General features: G+C 55.2%; 1 protein-coding gene across 1 annotated transcript in view; it reads right to left on the minus strand.

Moving 5' to 3' along the window:
• TEAD3 (TEA domain transcription factor 3) overlaps positions 1 to 19,376 on the minus strand; it is a 23,978-nt gene continuing 4,602 nt past the window's right edge. The window contains exons 3-13 of the mRNA XM_058432242.1: positions 12,608 to 12,858; positions 10,706 to 10,770; positions 6,458 to 6,520; positions 3,590 to 3,727; positions 3,431 to 3,480; positions 2,464 to 2,525; positions 1,442 to 1,575; positions 1,059 to 1,232; positions 705 to 845; positions 475 to 627; positions 1 to 297 (exon numbers count right to left, since the gene is read on the minus strand). Coding sequence (XP_058288225.1) covers positions 184 to 297; positions 475 to 627; positions 705 to 845; positions 1,059 to 1,232; positions 1,442 to 1,575; positions 2,464 to 2,525; positions 3,431 to 3,480; positions 3,590 to 3,727; positions 6,458 to 6,520; positions 10,706 to 10,770; positions 12,608 to 12,858 — 1,345 coding nt within the window. The 3' untranslated portion in view covers positions 1 to 183. The remainder of the gene's footprint in view (positions 298 to 474; positions 628 to 704; positions 846 to 1,058; positions 1,233 to 1,441; positions 1,576 to 2,463; positions 2,526 to 3,430; positions 3,481 to 3,589; positions 3,728 to 6,457; positions 6,521 to 10,705; positions 10,771 to 12,607; positions 12,859 to 19,376) is intronic.

Genomic DNA, 19,376 nt, shown 5'->3' on the forward strand with positions numbered 1-19,376 from the left:
CAATTAAAGCGCAGAACAGTGGCAGGGAGTGTGTGTGCTGGGGTAGGTGGGGAGGCCTCCTGGGTCCTGGGCCTGAGGCCTGGCAGGTAGATGAATCCTCAATTCTGGACCCCCCCAGGGGTGCCAGGCAGGTGTGGAGAGGAGATGCTCACCCTGCATCCTTATGGAGGCGCAGAGGGCACCCTAGTCTTTGACGAGCTTGTAGACATGGTGCTGGGCCCCGTGCTCACTGGTGGAGACTTCGAAGACAAAAGCAATGACAAGCAGGGTCTCCTGGGAGTCCCGGCTTGTGACCACCTGCGGGGGAGCAGGTAAGAGATTCAGGAGGTCAGGGAGAAAAGGGCCATGGGGCAGGGGGCTGAACAGACCATTCTCCTTTCCGGATCTGTGCCTTTCATCCAAGCGATGTGTCTGGCTACCCAACTTGGAGGCCCTGGCCTGTGGGACTCCCCATGACCCCTGCTGCCCCCATACCTGCAGGATAGTGAAGTTCTCCAGCACGCTGTTCATCATGTACTTCTCAGGCAGGTGCTTCAGCTTGTGGATGAAATTGATCATGTACTCGCACATGGGCGAGCGGTGGATACGGTACACAAAGCGCCCGTTCTCCAGCCTGGCATATTCAGTCTGCAGAGAATATGGAGAAGGTGTCACTCAGCCTGCCTGCTCCCAGCCCCACCAAGCCACCCAGAGCCCCCACTCACCTCCACCTTCTCTACCACCTGTTTGCCAAAGGAGCACACCTTGGTGGAGACGCTGATGGTCATGCTATCAGCAGAGCTGTACTGAGAGCTGACCCCATAGAAGGCTCCCGGGCCCTCCTGGATGGTGCTGTTGAGGTCGGCCTGGCAATGGGGGTGGGGGGGTGTTAGGTGCTGGCAGAGACCAGAAATATTCCCGCCACACCACATCAGAGTCCTGCCCAAGGATCCATCTCTGGCACTCTGCCCACAAGCCATGAGGATGGAGCAGGGTCAGAGGTCAATGCAGTGGGCCTGGATGTTGCACCTCTGGGGTGGGGAAGGGGGCTTGGAGCAGAGAAGGCTAGGGGGACTCACCCAGAACTTGACAAGGAAGAAGGCATTAGGGGGCCCCTTCTCATAGAGCTCCTTCAGTCCTCCCTTTTTCTCGGGGAATTTGTCATAGATCTGGCGCACGTCTACTGCCTCCAGGGGTGGGTCTGAGAAGGCAGGGTTCGTCTGGCCGATGTGCACAAACAGGTGTTTGCTGTACTGTGGGGAGGGCCCAGACAGGGTCAGGAGAGTACTCAGGCTTGCAGGCCCGGAGGTGGGGAAGGGAGCACTGCACAGGTATAGAATTGCCTGAGGCTTCCTCAACAGGCCAGACCCCCAACCCCCAGATCCTGAGTTGCAGCCCGGGATCACCCGGCCGGCCTCTCCACAATTGTGCAAAGCCTCACCCTCACCCCCAAACACGTTACCGTGTCAGGGTCTCGCTGCACCTCCATGAAGGCTGAATACTCGAGGAGCCGCAGCCGGGAGGAGGCAATGGTACGGTCCTGCCACACAGGCACAGAGGCAGCAGCTGAGGGGAGCGGGGCCAGGGGCTCATAACCTGGGAGGGTGAGACAGATTTTCATCTGCATAGACGCACGCAGGTGCTTACTGACAAAGCTGCCCCCAGCTTGCAAAGGTGCCCCTTTTGGGAAGGAACATGTGTTGGATTTTGACTCCCCTACTAGGTGTCCTTGTACAGTGCATAACCTGCACAACCATATGTGGTGGCCCTAGTAGTATATATCAAAAACATTTCCTTGTGTGACTATTAATGTGTGTTTAAACAGAAAACACAGAGAAGTAAAAAAGGGAAAGAACAATTACCCAGAATCCTACCATCTAGAGAGAGAAAGCCTTGTTAAGATTTCGGTGCATTTCCTTATGAGGAGTTTTCTACCCACAGAGATGTGTGTAAATGTAGGTTTTGGTGGTGTGTGCTTGTAGCTGTGTACTGGCTATGGTTTTTTGTTTTTCTGAGATGGAGTTTCACTCTTGTTGCCCAGGCTGGAGTGCAATGGCACAATCTTGGCTCACTGCAACCTCCACCCCCTGGGTTTAAGTGATTATCCTGCCTCAGCCTCCCAAGTAGCTGGGACTACAGCCATGCGCCACCACGCCCAGCTAATTTTTGTATTTAGTAGAGACGGGGTTTCACCATGTTGGTCAGGCTGGTCTCGAACTCCTGACCTCAGGTGATCCACCTGCCTCAGCCTCCCAAAGTGCTGGGATTACAGGCATGAGCCACCACGCCCAGCTTGGCTATAGTTTTGTGCCAGAGATCTGGAAGCAACATTGTACAAGGTAAAGGGGCTATTCCTGGCCTGTCCCAATCTCCTATAGATGTCACAACCCCCTCCCTCCCAAAGCAAACACACACAGTTGGACCCCAGCTCTCCTGAGTGGAGGTGCAGCTGCCAAGGGACAGCACCTCGTGTGGGGAACTTACTGCTGAGCGACGGCGGCAGGGGCGGCTGGATGGGGTAGGCTGGCTGTGCAAAGGGCTTGATGCTGCAGACAGGAGCACAGCCTGGTGAGAGGGCTCCCTCTTCCCCACCTTCCACCTGGCCCAGCCCCTCTTCTAAGACCCCAGGAGCAAGCCACCCAGCCTTTCTGCTGAAGCCCAGAAACGCATGCTGAAAAGCTAACTCGCAAGCTTTTTGTTTTCTGCACATTTTAGCTTTTGTGAAATCCTGCTGCGTCTCCCAGCTGATCTGCCCATTTAGTGTAAGATTTCATTTCAACCTTCCCCACCCCCCACCCTGAAAAGCTGCTCCTTAAGCTGAGAGTCTTTTGATGAAAGTTGTTTTAGAGTTGAAGAACCAGCACACTTGACCACCTGACTTGTTAACTGAGAGACTGCCTCAGAAACTGAGTGGAAAGTAAACAAAGGGATGGAGATGACAAGTGGATGCATGCCAATGAGAGAATGCATAGGTGAACAGCCAGCGCATCAGCTGTCCTGTTGCCACTCTCCAGCTTTTTATTTATTTTATTTTTTTGAGACAGGGTCTCCCTTTGTTGCTCAGGCTGTAGTTGTAATGGTGCAATCAAGGCTCACTACAGCCTGGAACTCAGGAACTCCTGAGCTCAAGCAATCCTAGCCTGCCTTGGCCTCCCAAGTAGCTAGAACTACAGGCACGCACCACCACGCCCGGCTAATTTTTTTTTTTTTGGAGAGAGCAAGTCTTGCCCTGTTACCCAGGCTGATTCTGAACTCCTGGCCTCAAGCAATCCTCCCACCTCGGCCTCCCAAAGTGCTAGGATTGATTACAGGTGTGAGCCACCACCCAGCCTGCATCCCTCTATTTTTGAATTAAAACTTTGCTCAGCTGTTGCTGGAGCCCAAATGGGAGGGAAGCCCTGTGCGGCTGCCAGGAGGAAGAGGGCATGGGACGATGAGCCACAATACTCACTCCTGAGAGGGTCCAGGCTGCTGTCCCAGGAGAGGGGGGCTGCTCCAGAACTGCAGGGATGAGACAAGGCCCAGGGGCCCCTCAGCATCCATGAACCCCACTAAAGCTCATCCTTTACGGCACACCCCCACACCAGCCCACCTCCTGGGACCCATGTACCCGCGAGGAAGTGGAGAAGACGGCCTGGGGCAGAGGGGAGGGTGGGCTGAACTTGTTCTGCAGGACACTGGCAGAGACGATCTGGGCAGAGGACATGGACGCCATGCTCTGAAGGGCTTTGTCCTTGGAGACCTGGTCCTGGGGAGAGGGGGCTGCATGAAGCCAGGGCCAGGCTGGATGAGGCCAGGGCTTGCTTTAGGGCCTCTCCCATAACCCCGGCAGAGTCCAAAGCACTAGGATGGCAGGTGTTCCTGAAGATCCAGGCCTGGATTCCAGCCCCAGCTCTGCTGTGTGATCTTGGGAGAGTCCCTGCACCTTCCTGGTCTCAGTCCCCCAAGTGCCCATCACCACTGACCACAACCACAGTAAGAAATTATTTTATTTTATTCCAAAGGCCAATATATATCAAGATATTTCCTCTTACTGTATGTCATGTACTCTCCTATTTTCCTTTTTTTTTTTTTTGAGACGGAGTCTCACTCTGTTGCCCAGGCTGGAGTGCAGCGGCGCGATCTCGGCTCACTGCAAGCTCCGCCTCCCGGGTTCACGCCATTCTCCTGCCTCAGCCTCCCGAGTAGCTGGGACTACAGGTGCCTGCCACCACGCCCGGCTAATTTTTTTGGTATTTTTAGTAGAGACAGGGTTTCACTGTGTTAGCCAGGATGGTCTCGATCTCCTAACCTCATGATCCACCCACCTCGGCCTCCCAAAGTGCTGGGATTACAGGCGTGAGCCACCGCGCCTGTCTACTCTCCTATTTTCTATTCTGTTTCATCAGTGGTTCTCAAAGTATGGTCCCTGGACTAACACACCAGCATCACCTGGAAGCATGTTAGAAATGTACATTTTTATTTTTTATTTATTTATTTTTTTGAGATGGAGTTTCACTCGTTGCCCAGGCTGGAGTGCAATGGCACGATCCCAGCTCACTGCAACCTGCACCTCCCAGGTTCAAGCAGTTCTCCTGCCTCAGCCTCCCAAGTAGCTGGGATTACAGGCATGCGCCACACCACGTCCAGCTAATTTTGTATTTTTAGTAGAGACGGGGTTTCTCTATGTTGGTCAGGCTGGTCTTGAAATCCCAACCTCAGGTGATCCACCCGCCTCTGCCTCCCAAAGCGTTGGGATTACAGGCATGAGCCACTGTGCCTGGCTGATATTTTTATTTAAAAAAATTTTTTTATTTGTAGAGATGGGTTCTTGCTACATTGCCCAAGCTGGTCCCAAACTCCTGGGCTAGATGGATTATCCCACCTTGGCCTCCCAAAGTGCTGGGATTACGGGCGTGAGCCACTGTGCCCAACCAGAAATGTACATTTTCAGGCCCTTGCCCAGACCCACTGAATCAGAAACTCTGAGGTAAGGCCCAGAAATTTGGTGTAACAAGCCCTCCAGGTAATTCTGATGCACTCTAAGGTTTTTTGAGAACCACTGTATTTCGTTTTTATAGTTTTTTTTGAGACAGAGTCTTGCTTTGTCGCCCAGACTGGAGTGCAGTGGCGCAAGCTCGGCCCACTACAACCTCCACCTCCTGGGTTCAAGCAATTCTCTTGCCTCAGCCTCCGGGGTAGCTGGGATTACAGGCACTCGTCACCATGCACGGCTAATTTTTGTATTTTTAGTAGAGATGGGGTTTCACCATATTGGTCAGGCTGGTCTCGATCTCCTGACCTTGTGATCCACCCACCTCTGCCTCCCAAAGTGCTGGGATTACAGGCGTGAGCCACCACGCCCGGCCATTTCGTTTTTTTAAAATGAGGCTTGCACACCTATTAAGCTGGTTTCATAATCTGTCATTTGAAAATCCTGTATTAGGTGTTAAGACCCTTTCCCCACTCCCACTGGGGAGGGCTGTGCTACTTACCAGGTTCATGGCCTGTGAGGGAGAGAGGGAAGATGGGTTAGAGGACGCGCGCAGCACCAGGGCTGTGGGGGGAGGGACGTCTCTGCGCCTACCTCCACCCAGTGCCCATGGGTTTCAGCTTCCCAGGAGCCCAAGGAAGCTCAGCAGACCCTCCCCGTCCCCACAGAGGGAGTGCCTGCCAGCTGGGACAAGCCCTGGAAAGGGCAGAGTGAGGGAAAACAAGCTGGTGCCCTCTGGGTCTGTCCATATGTTCTGGAACTAGGCTCTGGGCATGGGGGCCTGGGGGTAAGAGGCCCCCTCCGCTGCACCGCTGTGGGCAGGGAGAAGAGCACACGGCCAGCGTGAGGCCCTGAGAAGGGCCTCAGTCATGAACCCCAGACTCTGAGATCCGCAGCTGCAGGACAGCCAGATCTGCAAGGAACTGCCATGCCCACCTCCATAGCCCTGCCGGCCAGTAGCCCCGGGGCCTCCTCCCTGCCCACGGAAGTCCCCATGCAGTTAGTAAGCAGCAGTCAGGAAGGAGAAAAAGAAAAACAGAGAAGAGGAGGGGTGGGCCTTAGTGGCCCCCAGATGGTCTCCCTCTCCCTCACTGACAGGGCCCTTGGGCTTCCTGCTGCCACTTGTGTTTCTTTCTGGACCCCCTCACAGCTTCTCAGCCCCTTGCCTGTCCCAGGCTGGAGCCACAAAGCAGCGACAGGCCTGCACCCAGGAGGGTGCTGGGCAGGCCAGGCCAGGTGGCAGGGGCCCCGTACCTTCAGCTTAGACTGAATCTCCCGAGATTTCCGCCTGGCTAGAACCTGCAAGTGGCTAGAGACCTGTAGAGAGAGAAAGAAAGAGAAAAAGAACAGAAAGAGCGGAAGGAGAGGCAGGAACAGAGCTTCAGCCAGAAAACAGGCACAGTGGGGCTGGAGAGCTGGCCAAGGAAAGGCCTGAGCTATGCAGAGACAGCGCCGTGGGTGAGGGGCCCAGGAGGGCTGAAGGCCCCCGCCAGACACCCAACATACCTTGATGCCAACCTGGTACTCCCGCACCTTCTTCCGAGCTAGAACCTGTATGTGGCTGGACACCTAGGGGCCGCCCCGCGCCCCGCCAGAGAGGAAAACACAGACAGTGAGGAGGCACAGCCATGGGGTGGCCGCGGGCAAGGAGCATCCCAGACCTCTCATCTCTAGCGAACTACATGTAAATGGGGGGAACTTTTTTCTTTTTGAAACAGGGTTTATGTTGCCCCGGCTGATCTCAAACTCCTGGGCTCAAGCGATCCTCCCACCACAGCCTCCCGAGTAGCTATGACTATAGGCATGTGCCATTGTGCCCGGTTCAGACACCTCTTGACACTGCCAATTCTGTTCTCTTCTTGGTCTTATCATGATCAAGAGCCACAGTGGCTTCCAGGGCCACCATGTACAGCTGCACAGGTTGTTCACTGGCCCAAAGGGCACCAGTGAGGGCTGAAATCCAGCCCAAGTTCTGCTGCCCAAGCTATGTGTCCTTGTACAAGGCTGTGCCTAACCCTGTCCTCCCCGCAAAAAGGGTGACTTTTTCTCACTGGTGTCCTCAGAGAAGACAACCTTTTTCTTATTGGCACCACAGGTGCCAGCAATGGCCATGGTGCTCCTGTTGGCCATTAGCTTATATATCAAGGCCACATCCTCTACCAGGGATCTCCCTGGTACCACTGCCTGAGTCCTCCTGTCAACCCCAACCACAGCACCAGCCTATGAAAAGAGGCCTGGCCCTCCTGCTTTGCTCCCATAACTTTTTCCCCCAATATACCTTCTTTCTGCTTGGGCTAATATATGCTAGTGTGTATATATGTACTCAGTAGGTGCTCTTAATTGCAATTCTTCTCTAGCCATCTCCTCCTTGCAGCCTCCGCAGGCAAACTTGAGCTAATCACTGTCTGGTTGTGTGTGCCCTGGGCTGTGTGTCCAGCTGACACAACAGACCCTTGACCTTGTCAAAGATCTGACCCAGAGGCACAGCGAACCCAAATGTCACTGTTTTCCCCAGGAAACACACAGATCCTTGATGCCACTTCACGCTTTCAGCATTGGCAACTGGCTTTCTTTGTGAGTTGTTTTTACTCCCACAAAGAAAGCTCGTTTTTCTCTTTAATCACAGCCTGACAGTGAGTATGTATGTGATGCCACCTGGTTAGGACCTGGGTGGGTGCTCCTCACACTGCCTCACTGAGCCCAGGAATCAGACTCCTGTCCAGCAAAATTACCGACCACTTCAGGCTGTGATAGTAACTGGCGTTTACTGAGCACAGATACTATCGTCCTCTGCATTTACACGTACCGACCCCTTGATCTTTACAGCAACACAAAAACACAGGTACTAATATCCCTGACTTACGGATAATAAAACTAAAGCCTGGAAAGGTTAAGCCATCACACAGCTGAGTGCTACAGCCAGGATTCAAACCCAGGCGGTCTGACTCCAGAGCCCACTCTGACTCCACTCACCACCAAGCTACGTTACCAGGACTCACTTGGACCCTTAGCTCAGAAGACTACCTCCAAATGGTTGACTCTGTAACAGCTGAAAGTCACACGGAGCTTCATTCTAACTTAATATTTAGCTCTTTTGTCCATATGGAGGCATTGTGCTTGCTACGAATTGCTGCATGTATGTATCTGTAAAAATCTAAAACTGCATTTCTTTGCCAAAAGTAATTTTTTTTTTTTTTTTTTTAGACAGAGTCTCGCTCTGTCACCCAGGCTAGAGTGCAGTGGCGTGATCTCGGCTCACTGCAACCTCTGCCTCCTGGGTTCAAGCGATTCTCCTGTCTTAGCCTCCCGAGTAGCTGGGATTACAGGTGCGCACCACCACGCCCAGCTAATTTTTGTATTTTTTAGTAGAGACAGGGTTTCACCATGTTGGCCAGGCTGGTCTCAAACTCCTAACCCAAGTGATCCACCCGCCTCGGCCTCCCAAAGTCCTAGGATTATAGGTCGAAAGTAAATTTTAAAAGGACCAAAAATAAAACCTTGTCAGTGGTTACTCTTTTTAACACATAAAGACATGCCTTGTCCTCACAACCAGAGGACAGATCCCCTTTCACTGGGATCTAAAAACCCAGAGTTCTAAGAAACAGTAAAGATAGGGGGCGTTTCATCCTCGTACCTTATGCCCTTACAATGAAGGCAGTGGTTTCTAAAATTCTGTGCTTGTCAACAGCTGGTTTGTAAAAGCTCTTTTCTAGGCAGCCCTCTCAGGATGCTAGGCAGAAGCAGGTGTGATGGTGGACCCTGAATTCAGGGGCTGGGATGTGCCCCACCTCTGCAATCCACTCTGGCCTCAGTTCAAAGTGACACAGCTTGGCTGGATGTGGTGGCTCGTGCCTGTAATCCTAGTACTTTGGGAGGCTGAGGCGGGAGGACTGCTTGAGGCCAAGAGTTCAAGAACAACATGGCCAACATAGTGAGACTCCATCTCTATATTAATTATAAAACTTAAAAAAAAAAAAAAACAGTGACCTAGTGACCCTTGGCCCCTTCCCACTCTGACTAACAGGTTCCTATGAACACCTCTTCCGGGTGGAGAAGGACCCGCTGAGAGTTCGCTTCTGAGCTCAGAACAGCTTTCTGTTTATAATAATGTCTGGAATAATAATAATAGCAGTAGCAAATTCTTCTGCAGTGCTTACGCTGTTCTAAGAGTCTTCACATGTTAACTAATTCAATGGCTAAGAATGCAAGGCTGGGAGGCCAACTACTGCCCACTCCCAGGTAGAACCAGTATTTGAACCCAAGGGCTCCAGGGAACAGGGCCCTGGCACATGCCTCCATGTGGTATCCCTGGTGCCTAGAACATAGCAGTAGGTCAATCATTAGCTAAGTGAATAAATTTGGTGCTGCATGAGCTAGACTTAGGGAGGGTGGTTCATAAATGCTTGAATGAATGAGGGATCGTTGCCGCCTCTACACTGGGTAGGGAGGCTCAGAACCTTCCTTTGAGAAAGATGGAACAGCCCAGACTTGTCATATGCACCATGGGGATCTGTGGGTCCAAATCCCACCGGGACAGGAGGCTGGGAGTGTGAGGGTAGCACTGGCCTCCATTCCTCCAGGTCCCACCTCCAGCCTGGCCTCTCTCCCATGCAGTGGGGCCATCACTCCCATCCCCTCCCCTTCAGGTTTCTGTCACCACACTGCCACCTTCCCTGGACCAGAAGCCACTAATTGTCTCTTACATCATCATTTTTCTCCATTCCCACCACCACTACCCTCATCCCAGGCCCTGGCACTGTTGATCTAGGCCTCTGCTTATGCACGCAATGGCCAGCCTCCCCGTCTCCAGCCAGCCCTCTCTAATCTATTGTCCTGGCTGCTTGAGGGCCTTCCTCAACAGCTGCCACCTGTCACTCCCTGCTCCATACCCTCCTGTAGCCCACCGCTGCCCCTTGGGGAACCTGTCCCCCGTGTCTCCTGCTGAGTGTCCCCTACCCCAGCAGTCCCCATCCTCCCTCCGCTACATCAGGCTGCCCACAGGCACGGCTCTTTCCTGCCTGGGGGGCTTGAGGAAGTTACTTAACTTCCCTATGCATCAGTTTCCTCATCGTAAAAAAGATAATTACTGTACCTATCTAATAAGGTTACTGAGAGGATTAAATAAATTAACTTAAAGGAAGCTCTGTATGGGTTTACCATGATTATTAGTTGTATATTCAACTTCCTCAGCCTGGGAGGAAGGGTCCTCTCCCTTTTCTCTGCCTGACTAACTCCCATTCCTTCTTAAAAATACATCCCGAGTGTCACCTCCTCCAGGGAGCCTTCCCAGCTCTCTCTCCCCACTCCCCTAGCCTTGTCTGGGTTGGCTGCTTGTCCCAGAGTGCCCTGCACCCACACTCTCTCAGCCCCGCCACCTTGCTCTGTACCCATCCATCTGACCATCAGGCTCCCTGGCTGGTGAGTGAGCCACTCAGGGCAGGGACCACATAGCAGCCACAGCAGCCCCATGGGCTTATCTGTGGTCCCTGAACCACAGGCCCTGGGCAGGGTAGTAGGTGGTCAGAGAGGACAGTGGGGCCATCTCTCCAAGAGAAGTGGGAAGGGTGAATGGAGCTGCTTGGGGGTGGGAGGGCGTAAAATTGAGGGGGTAAGGGAAGCGTGATGAGGCAAGGAGGGTGGCAGTCCAGGTCAGGGGCAGCCTCGAGAGGGTGGGCAGGGTAGGGGCAAGGGGTTGACCGGGGCAGCTGAGACAGAGTGTGTGGGTGGCGGGCCCAGCATAAACCATCTCTCTACCTGTTTTCTCGTCCGAGTCTTCCCCGTCCTCAGTTTAATATAGCGTGCAATCAACTCATTTCGGCCTAGATTGGGGTGAGAGAGAAAATGAGGAGTGGGCAAAGGGTGGAGCCAGAGGCTGGAGACCCCCACCCCACTGGGAAGCCACTCCACGACCCTCCCCAAAACACTGCTCTTCTGTTCCTCACTCTCTTCACCCCAAGCTGCACATGCAGGGCATGCAAAGGTGGCTGGGGAGTCACAGCTGCATCCTACCGCCTCTAGGACCTAGAGGGGCTGCTCTTCAGGGGAGGGGTGCGTGAGGGCTGCAGGGTAGGAGCAAGCTGGGCTGAGCAGCGCTAGGCACCCTGACAGGCTTCCTTGCAGACAGACTGGGTGGCTGTGGTACAGGTCAGCAGGACAGTAGCCAGGTAGGGCCTGTTCTGGCCAGGCACACCCATCCTCCCAGCCCCTAGCAGTGCTTCCTGCCTGTGTCACCAGCTCCAGTGCTCTTAGTGCATGGATTTGTGGGGGCGTGTGAATGAGCCTGCCCCAGGTGGATGTCCTGCCCTTGCTCTGTCTTTACCCTGGACAAGTCCCTTCCCTTCTCTGGTGAAAGACCAGGAAGGACAGGAAGGCAGCACTGACCGCCTCCAATGTGCCTCCTACACTGGCGGCCTGTGTCAAGATGTGTCACTGAGCATGTCGCCATGTCCTTGTGCCTGTCACCCCCATGTCACCAGTTCCCAGTGTCTCTCCACCCTGTGAGAGCCTTGTGAGCCTTGGGGTGCAGGGTCTGTTCTGCACCACAGACCCTCTGAGGGCCCAAAAGCTGCCAGTGTCCAGGGACTTGGGCCTGAAAGGGGGATGCCTGGGCCACACGGCTGAGCCCAAGTCAGCATGGTCAAGGTGTACACCTCTACCCCCAAATCCAGGCTCTCTGCCCTCCAACCCCATGGCCTCCCCAGAATGGCCAAATTCTCCAAATTCCATTCTGATGACTGAACCAGCCCCACTGCTCCTCCCTTCCCGCCAGCCCCTCTCCACCCCACTCTCTCCACCCTGTCTAAAAATACCCTGTGGGGCTCCCCAGCCTGGGAGGCAGCAGTGGGGGCAGACAGCACCCACCCTGTGGAAGGCACCCTGGACCATCTGCCTGCCCCCAAGGTGGGGCTCTGGGGCTGGGTGGGCGTGGCCAAGGGACACGGAGCAGACCTGATCCCTTCCCACAGGCGCGCCCTGGGAAGGGCTGGGCCTGCCTCGCTCAAGCCACGCGCTGCTGGGAGGAATAGGGGAGCTGGCCAGGAACCAGGCCCAGAAGGGTCGAGTTATCCCAAAAATGCAGCTCTGGGAGAGCCCTCTCAGGGCTGGACAAGAAGGGACACTCCCTTCTGGAAATGGGCAAGATGGCAAAGAGAAGGGCCAGCAAACACAAGGAGTGGGGAAGGGGACTGAGGAGGGAACGCGTCCCCACAGCCCCACGCAGGCCTTTGTCCCCGTGCGACCTCCCACAGCCCTCACTGGAGAGAACTGTATGGGCTGTGGGAGTCACGGGGCGACTGTCACTGGGCCTCCTTTCCACATCCTCCTCCGGGAAGGGACCCCGTTCCGGGCCTCGACCGGCGCAGACTGGGCTGACCCACTTTCTTGGGCCCACTGAGTCACCTCGAAACCTCCAGGCCGGTAGCGGGGAGGAGAGGAGGAGCAGGCGGGGGTGCCAAGGTGTGGGCTGCGCCCTGGTTAGGGGGCGAGCCCGGCTTGTTTATGAGGAGGAGCGCGGAGGAGGATCCAGACACACAGGCTTGCGCGCCCAGACTCGCCCGATCAGCGGCTGGCGGCCTCCGACGTCACCAAACCGGTTGGGTGAGAGGGCAGAGAGCAGGGGGAAGGGCCGCAGTCCCGCCCGCGCCCCCCCGCACGCACCGTACATCTTGCCCTCGTCTGACAGGATGATCTTCCGCCGGCCACAGGGCGGGTAAATGGCCAGGGCCTCCTGGAAGCTCTGCTCGATGTCCGGGCTCCACACGCCCTCCGCATCGTTGTCCAGCCCCTTGTCCAGGCCCTCGGGGCCATCCTCCCGGGCCTCCCCGGGGCTGCTGCTGGCGTTCCAGCTGTTGGACGCTATTGTGCTGGTTGCTCTGGGCTCTGGGCCTGAGCCCGCTGGGCGGCTGAGCCTGGGGGACAGACAGAGAGGAACTGGGACCAGGGTCCTCCTCAACTACAGCAATCTCCTATCCCACAGCCGCTGGCTCTGGAGCTCCGCCCCCAGCCCCAAGCCCACCCTAGGAGCAGGTGCTCCGGGTGGAATGGAGGTAACCAGAGGAACAACCACAGCTTGTTCAGAGCTGTGTGACCTGGGATGCACGCGCTACTTCACCTCTCTAGGCCTCAGTCCTGTAAAACGAGAAAAGGGTCTCCTTGAGGAGACCTCCTTGAGGTTGTGAGGGTTAAAATGTAAATGAGCTCATGACAAAGTACCGACCACATGCCCAGCTCATAACACTCAAGAAATAGGTAATCGGTAATAACAATGCCTCACACCAACACAGCACTTTTGCAGGGAAAAGCCATTTTCATATTCATTCAAACCTCACAAAACTAGGCTGGTGCAGTGGCTCATGCCTGTAATCCCAGCACTTTGGGAGGCCGAGGTGGTTGGATCATGAGGTCAGGTGTTCGAGACCAGACTGACCAACATGGTGAAACCCCATCTCTACTAAAAATACAAAAATTAGACGGGCGTGGTGGCACGCACCTGTAATCCCAGCTACTCGGGAGGCTGAAGCAGGAGAATCGCGTCAACCCAGGAGGCAGAGGTTGCAGTGAGCCGAGATCACGTCACTGCACTCCAGCCTAGGCGATAGAGCGAGACTCCTCAAAAAAAAAAAAAAAAAAAAAAAGAAAAAAAAGAAAAAAATTAGCAGGGCATGGCAGCACACTCCTGCAATCCTAGCTACTCAGGAGGCTGAGGCACGAAGATCACTTGAACTCCAGAGGCAGAGGTTGCAGTGAGTGGAGATAGCACCACTGCACTCCAGCCTGGGTGACAGAGCAGACCTTGTCTCAAAAAAAAAAAAAAAAACACACAAAAACAAACAAACAAACAACAACAACAAAAAACACTAAAGCAGGGAAGGTAGGGAATAAAGCCCATTATCCAGAGAGGAAAACTGAGGCTCACAAGGTCACGCAGCTGCCAAAGGCATGCTGAGGGGCACAGAGAGGAGGAGCAGAAGGGCAGGGCTGTGCTTCCTCAGCTCTCCCTGTCAGCTCCTCCTCCCCAGTGTCCAGATCCCCAATCAGGGACCCCCACCCCTCACTCTCGCCCCAGCATCAATGCAACCCTGCTAAGGACCCCTCAGGGGAGAAGGAGAGTCCCTGACCCAGAAGGGCATCATTTTACCTTCCCCAAATTAATAACTAACCAGAACTCTGCCAAGGGGCCTAACATAGGACAGGAACTGCCCCAGGAATTACAAAAAAGGAACTGGTGAGGGAGCAGCTGAGAAGGTGCTTGGCCAACAGCCTGGCTCAACCTCACCCACTCCTCTATCCCACTTCCTGTTCCCGCACCTCCAGGCCCCACAGCAGCCCGTAAACCACCCATATGCCCGCCCCTGCCCTGGCCCATCCTCCATGTGGGCCAGGGCTCTGTAAACTGTGAGTGCCCTGAAACTGCCAGGCTGAGTTATTCATTTGGACCACACCCCACCAGGCTCCCTATCACTCACAACCCCAAGATTCACCCCAAATCCCCTTCAGCCCCAGAACCCATATGTCCAATGTATTCAGGGTCCTGGAAATCTAAGAGCCCATGATGGCTAGATCCTGGGACTTAGCTCTGGGCAGCAGGGAAAGGGGAGGGGTGGAGAGGTGGGGGACCCCGTCAGAAGCCAGGGAGAGGAAGATGAATTCCAGGTCCTGCTGCTTGAGTCGGGGTGGACTCTCTCTGCAGAGCCACCTGTTTGCTTAGGGAGGCTTGAGGGGGTCACTAGTAGAATGAGGTGGGGAGGGCCTGGGGGGCCTGAATGTCAGCCAGTTATTCGGTTATTTTTTTTTCTTTTTAAATTTTTTTATTTGTTTTTTATTTTTTAGACAGAATCTTGCTCTGTCACCCAGGCTGGAGTGCAATGGCGCGATCTCCACTCACCGCAACCTCCACCTCCCGGGTTCAAGCGATTCTCCTGCCTCAGACTCCCATGCAGCCTCCCCCCTCAGCATGGTGGCATACACCTGTAGCTGGGATTACAGGCGCGTGCCACCATGCCCAGCTAATTTTTTGTATTTTTAGTAAAGACAGGGTTTCACCATGTTGGCCAGGCTGGTCTCAAACTTCTGACCTCGTGATCCACCAGCCTCGGCCTCCCAAAGTGCTAGGATTACAGGCGTGAGCCACCGTGCCCCGGCCCTTGGTTATTCTAAACTATTATTCAGTTAGTTATTCAGCTATTCAACTAGTTATTGTAATTATTCTAAACTATTGAGTTTAGACTTAATATTACTACTAATAACAGTACCTGTCATATGCCAGGCACTGTTCTGGGATTTCACACACATTGACTCATTTAATCCTCACAATAACCCTATGGGGCAGATACTATTATTATTCCTAGTTTATAGATGAGGAATCCAAGAAACAGAGAAGTTAAGCAACTTGCCTTAGGGCACACAACAAGTAAGTACTAGGGCTGGGTTCTGAACCCAGGTAAGCTGGCTTCGGTTTTATAACCAGGAAGGTTATAGGGAGGGTGCTGAGAGACCCCACCACCTGAGAAAGAAAGGAGGTTCAGCTGTCATAGCAACTGCCCTAAGTCTGCCCAGGAGGTCCCCCTCAGCCCAAGCAGCTGGAGCAACTTCAAGAACCCCGCACTGACGTAAAGCCCTTTCAGTTATGCCTCCAGAGCCACCAGGAATCTCTCTCCCGTGGCCAGTGGGCTGCCAGAAGGAGCTGTGCCTCTGACCCATCAGAGGGGCCAGATGCCCTCATTCCCAGCCTGTCCCTCACCCCAGGAAACTGGATCTAGAGCCCCAGCCCCTACTCCTCAACCAGAAGGGAATTCTTGGAATAGAAATGAGGGGTAAACAAAATAAATATAAATAAATAAATAAGGAAATGTCGGGGGTGGTGGCTCACGACTATAATCCCAGCACTCTGGGAAGCTCACTTGAGGCCAGGAGTTCAAGACCAGCCTGGGCAACATAGTGAAAACCTTGTCTCTATTTTTAAAAATTAAATTTAAATTAAAAAAACAAAAAGAAAAACAAAAGTGAGGGGACAGGGGTGTGCTAGCTGGGTGGGGGCACCTAGCGACCCCCCTGTTGAAGCAGTCGGGATGCAGGGCCTGTCCACAGGTATCAGTCTGACACTGCCACGGAGCTGTTAGAGGGGAGGGAGAAGAGGGGCTACAATGAGCTAAGACCCCTCTTAACCCCTTTCCTGAGGCCTCCCTCCAGCAGCAGCGGCCCAGGCAGCCCCAGACTTTTAAAACAACTTTCCTGCCTCCCCCAAGTCCCTGCCTGCCTCCCCTCAAGCAGGCTGTGGCCCCCCCTCCTTAGGGTGATGTCAGCCCCGCCCCGCCCCCCGCGGGAGCACTGTGGCCAAATATGGCGAACACAGCAGCAGGCTTGGGAGCTGGGACAGACTGGGGGGGTGGGGCAGGCGGCCCCTGGCTGGGACCGCTGGCAGCTGGTGAGGGGGAGGGGAGAGGGGACGGCCCAAAGGACGTGTCAAGGAGAGAATAGGACCACCGTCCCTCCCTTCCGCTGGCTCCTAGATGCATGTGAGACTCACTTTCTAGGAACGCTCCTAGGGGCAGAGGCACCAACACAGGGGCAAGTGGTACTCCCCACACACAGCCATGCACAGGAGCAAACTGTGCAGAGGGGCTGTGCGAGTGCTTGGGTAGACAACCACGTGAGAATGTGCACCCCCAAGCTGAGGCACACACATGGGCAGTCGTGGGCAGGCAGCTGCCCCGGGCTGGGGGCTGGACTGGGGTCTCAGTGGAAGGGAGTCTGCAGGAGGCATGAGCACTGGCTGCTCTGTTCTCCTAGAGACCAGCATGTGCCCGCCTTCTTCTCCCTAGATCCTCTAACCGCTGGGACCCAGGCCGGGCTGAGAGAGGAGGCTATGGCTCCCTGGACAGGTGCGGGCTGGGCTGGGGCAAATGTGGGACTCTGGCTTGGTGGAGGTGTGGGACATCTAGAGAAGGCTGACTGCGGGCGAGAGGGCAAGCCCTGGGCTGCTAGCTGACAATGCCCAGGTATCTAGAAGCTCTGCCTCGCTGCGCTGTGCCATAAAGAGGGGTAGGAGAGAGAGGAAACCCAAGTGAGGGTCAAGGGGAGGGAGACCAAGGCTGGGGTGGGGCCTGAGACAGACAGGAGGGGCAGGGGAGACAGGCTGGGGGAGAGTCTGGGGCAAAGAGAAGCTGAGGTGAACCCAGAGAGAAAACAGACCAGAGACAGGAGAGTCCCAGTGAGTGACAGACAGAAAGCCCAACCCAGCGGGGGACAGACCAGAACCCCGCAGAGTGAAGGGAGAGACCCCAGGAGAGATGTGGAGGCAGGGCGGGGGAGTACTGGACCCTCAGACCCACAGATTGACAGACAGAGCTGGTGGGGGGTGGAGGGAGAAGGGGTGAAGGAGGGCAGGGGAGGGGCACAGACAAGGCAACCAACAAAGACCTAGAAAGAGACACACAGCAGAGAGGGGTAGACCAGAAACTCAGATATGATAGGCATCGAGGGAGGGGCAGACCAGGAGGGGACAGGGAGAAAGAGAAAGACAGGGACAAGGACAGAGACCCAGAGGCCAAGGCAAAACAGAGGGAGGGAGTGACAAGGGAGGCCACTGCCAGGGGCTGGGGCTGGCCACCATCCAGGACACCCCCACTCCCGTCTCAGGGGCTCCCACCCTCCACCTCCTCTCAGAACCCCTCCCATCTGCCCCTGCAGAGGAGTCCTGTTGTACCTGTCCTGCAAACCCGCCAGCAGGCTGCAGACCCCCAGGGGACTCAGTCTGCCTTCACCCTCATCCTGATCAGCCACACCCGCTTCCCCTCTCCCAGGGCCCTCAGCCTTCCAGGCTCAGAAGGCCTCTGGGTGGAGGCAGGGATGGGGGCTAGGAGGCTGGGTGAGCAGGCTTTGGGGCCCTAGGGAAGATAAGGGGCACCTTGCTGCCCACCCCCACCCTGGGGCAAGACCTGCCGGAAGAACTGGCTGGACAGCTCCAGGTATCAGGCTGGAGCTGGGGCCGCTGCAGAGGCCCTGGTCCCCCACCCCCACAGGCCCTGCAGCCTCCAGACCACCCAGCCCTGTAGCTCCCTTTAGGGGCCCCAGAGCCACTGCCTCGGTAGGAGGCACAGAAAAAGCCAGTCTGGGTGGGTGAGCACCTCCTGTCTTACCCCTTCCCCTGCACCAGCCCTGCTGGAAGGATGAGCTGAGCTGTGACCTTCCAGGGTCTAGCAGCCAGCAGTCCACCCCTGCAGGGACCCCAGCCCCCAAAGCATTCTCACTTGGAGTGAGAACATCACTCAAAATGTGGGAAGATCAGTGAAATCAGCCGTTTCCTCCCAAATCTCTGCCCTCAAACCTGAGCTGGGCTGACCAGCCGGGGAGTTGAGGATGGGGACGGCAGCTGAGGAGGGCTAAGGGAGCCTCCCACCCCCTCTGCCTTTTCCTCTCTCCTCCCCTACCCGCCCCACAGCGGGCCAGCTGTTCTCCAGCTGCCAGAAGCTCCCACCCTAGAAGTAGCCATGCTCTGGGGCAGCAGAGCAAGTAGGGATGTATCTGTCTCCCCCACCTCCAGCCCAAGGACCCTGGAGGGACCCTGCCAAGCAGCCACACCCTGCCAGGCTGGGGAGGGATTCCCTCCTTCCTGGAACAGGGTCTCAATTTTTACAGGAGGAAGCAATTTGCAGAGCCCACTAGGAGGGAGGTGGGGGCCCCTCCACTCTCTCCCCACCCCCCACCCCGCTTATTAATGTGCTTCCAATTTGGGACTGGAGACTCTCTGCCCCTCCTCCCCACACTACTTGGGAAAGGGGCTTTCTCAGGGAGCAGACGGGGTTGGGATAGTCCCCCCAGGCCTCCTTCTGCAAAGCTCATCCATTGTCACGCTCCCTCTCCCTGAAGCAGTATAGGGGGTAGGAGGGTGGAGACTCAGCCCTCAAGTTCCCTGCAGAGACAAGGGCGCAGTTCCCAGACCTCCCTTCACCCCCTCCCTGGGACTGACTTAACTCCTCGTCTTGTCCTGGTCCCAGGGCGGGAATCTCAGGTATCCAGTGGGAGACAGGCTATGGGGGGTCACTGGGTTTCTCAGTTCTCAGTTACCATGCCAGACTCCTGGTACTCTGGGTCGCCTACTGGGCTCCCACCAGCCACTCAGTCAGTGCCCCCAGGAGAGTCACGGTGTCATCTAAGAACAAATAGGCTTCCTCTGCGCCCTTCCTCTCGCTCGCATACACAGTTGCGTCACAGCCACTGTCCTGCTCATTCACTGTTACCCGCATCTCTCTCCTGCTGGGTTTTTAAAAAAATCTTTACTGTGATAAAATACACATAACATCAAGTTTACCATTTTAGCCATTTTTAAGTGTACAATTGAGTGGCATTAATTACATTCCTTCTTTCTGTTTTTATCAGTGTCTTTCTCGTTGTCTTCCACATAGATGCCACAAGTGTCAGGGACCAC

The sequence above is a fragment of the Hylobates moloch genome, unplaced genomic scaffold (assembly GCF_009828535.3).
Source record: "Hylobates moloch isolate HMO894 unplaced genomic scaffold, HMol_V3 SCAFFOLD_20, whole genome shotgun sequence".
In the NCBI taxonomy this organism is placed as follows: Eukaryota; Metazoa; Chordata; class Mammalia; order Primates; family Hylobatidae; genus Hylobates; species Hylobates moloch.